Source organism: Octopus bimaculoides, chromosome 4 (genome assembly GCF_001194135.2).
Source record: "Octopus bimaculoides isolate UCB-OBI-ISO-001 chromosome 4, ASM119413v2, whole genome shotgun sequence".
NCBI lineage: Eukaryota > Metazoa > Mollusca > Cephalopoda > Octopoda > Octopodidae > Octopus > Octopus bimaculoides.
The window spans coordinates 94,835,767-94,837,882 of NC_068984.1; the positions used below are offsets into that span (position 1 = coordinate 94,835,767).

At 32.9% G+C, this 2,116-nt stretch overlaps 1 protein-coding gene across 1 annotated transcript in view; it reads left to right on the forward strand.

Moving 5' to 3' along the window:
• Positions 1-360: 360 nt before the first annotated feature.
• LOC106879025 (protein ZBED8-like) overlaps positions 361-2,116 on the forward strand; it is a 3,045-nt gene continuing 1,289 nt past the window's right edge. The window contains exons 1-2 of the mRNA XM_014928428.1: positions 361-978; positions 1,189-1,371. Coding sequence (XP_014783914.1) covers positions 361-978; positions 1,189-1,371 — 801 coding nt within the window. The remainder of the gene's footprint in view (positions 979-1,188; positions 1,372-2,116) is intronic.

The following is a 2,116-nucleotide window of genomic DNA, read 5'->3' on the forward strand; positions in this document are numbered from 1 at the left end:
TTTACTACACAAACTGTTAATGTCTGTCATACTCTTGAGGCTAGTTATGAAATTTCATTACTCATTGCTAAATGTGGAAAAAATCATACTATTAGAGAGAATTTAATTGAACCATCAATATCAGCATTTTTTAAGACAGTCCTAGAAAAAGATGACAAAGTTGTTCAAGCTGCGCCACTCAGTAACAATACTGTTAGTAGAGGAATAGATGAAATGAGTGAAGATATTGAAACACAATTTGTTGAAAAGCTGAAATCAAGAAAATTCTCATTACAAATGGATGAATCAACTCTAAGAGACAGCTAGGTCGTATTGCTAACCTATGCAAGATATATCGATAAAGGTGAATTTGCTGAAGAAATGATATACTGCAAATCATTAGAATCCACCACTATCACCACTGTCATATATGATAAGCTAAAAGATTACTCAGATGTCAACAATATACCAATAGAGAACATAACATCTTGTGCTGCAGATGGTGCTCTTGTTATGATGGGCAAGAAAAAAGGTTGCTTAAAATTGATGAAAAATGAGAACCCAGAAATGCTTCTTGTGCACTATGTTATTCATAGAGAGAACTTAGTATCCAAAAATATGTCTCCTGTTCTCAATGAGGTACTAAAATCAGTTATAAAATGTATCAATACTATCAAAGCTAATGCCAAATGTGAGCGTCTTTTCAAACAATTTTGTGAAAATGCAGGCTATGTGAGACTTTTATCTCACACTGAGGTAAGGTGGCTCTCAAAGGGGAATTGCTTGAAAAGATTTATGGAACTATTTGATGTTTTTAGTGACTTTTTAAGTAACAAGCCTGAAATGAAGTACCTGCTAACCATTGATGGCAAAACATTTGTGAGTTATTTAACAGATATCTTTGAAAAACTGAATATGTTAATTAAACAACTTCAAGGATCAAATAAAATTCTTATTGATGCAAAGACGAAGATATTTGACTTTGTTACATTCATTGAGGTATGTCAAAAGATATTTCTGACAAAATGTTTGACCAGTTTCATTGGGTAAAAAAATGTGAAGTGACTGATGCTGCTGTACTTGTCATTGTGAATCATCTGAAAATATTGTCTACTGATTTGAAAGAGATTTTCTAATTTAAAACAAATTGATTTTCCAACATGGGTGATGCAGCCAATGCTAGTGGATATATCTGATGTTTTGATACAGTGCCAAGAAGAACTCTCGGAAATGCAAAATTATGAGTTGGTTAAAACTTTATTCAGTATAAAAGGAGTGATGTCATGTCTTTGTGATGAGACAAAAACCAAATACCCAAATTCAACCAACTTTGCAAGAAAATTGTTGTTACCATTCCCATCTTTATATTTAGCTGAATGTGGCTTTAGTGCTGTAAATGATTTGTTATTGAAGAAAAGAAATTGACTGGATATCACTAAATGAGGAGACTTGAGACTAAAGCTGACTAAATTGGTGCCTAATATAAAATCTCTCTGTAGCAGGCATGAAGCACAAGGATCTCACTAACTTTAGTTTACTTATTTTATATTCAAATATTTTATATTTCTGCATTTTAGTTCTCTATTATATGTTTGTTGTGTCTTGCTTGACACTGTTTTGTGTAGTATCATGATGATGTACTTCATCATCAGCCCAACGGCGTGCCTCACCAGCTCATGTCTGTCAACTATTTATTTGTAGTGGAACAGTCCACTTCTCTGGCTCAGGGATGTGCTCCACAACAATGTTTTTGAAACTTTATTTATTTAACTGTCCTGTTTTTCTTTTTTTCTTTTTCTCTTTCTTCAATGCCATGTTCTTTGGAAGCCTGTTTGACAATGCTATAAAAGTGGATGTATCAGGAGTGAAAGGGGTACCCAAGTACATTTGTTGTGTAGTGGCAGACCCAAAATATATGTCTGAATTGAAGGACTATAAGAAAAATCATGACTATAAATGATGGGTCAAGAAACTGGACACCAGCTCAATGTCAAAACAAGTAAGTTTTCAGGATATTTGAAAAAAATATAATGTAAACATTCTTCAGAAGGATGGTAATTAGCTGTTGCTAAAAAGAAAAAAAAAAGCATTACAAACAAGTTTTAAAACAAAGGTTGTATTAACATGTTCAATGAAG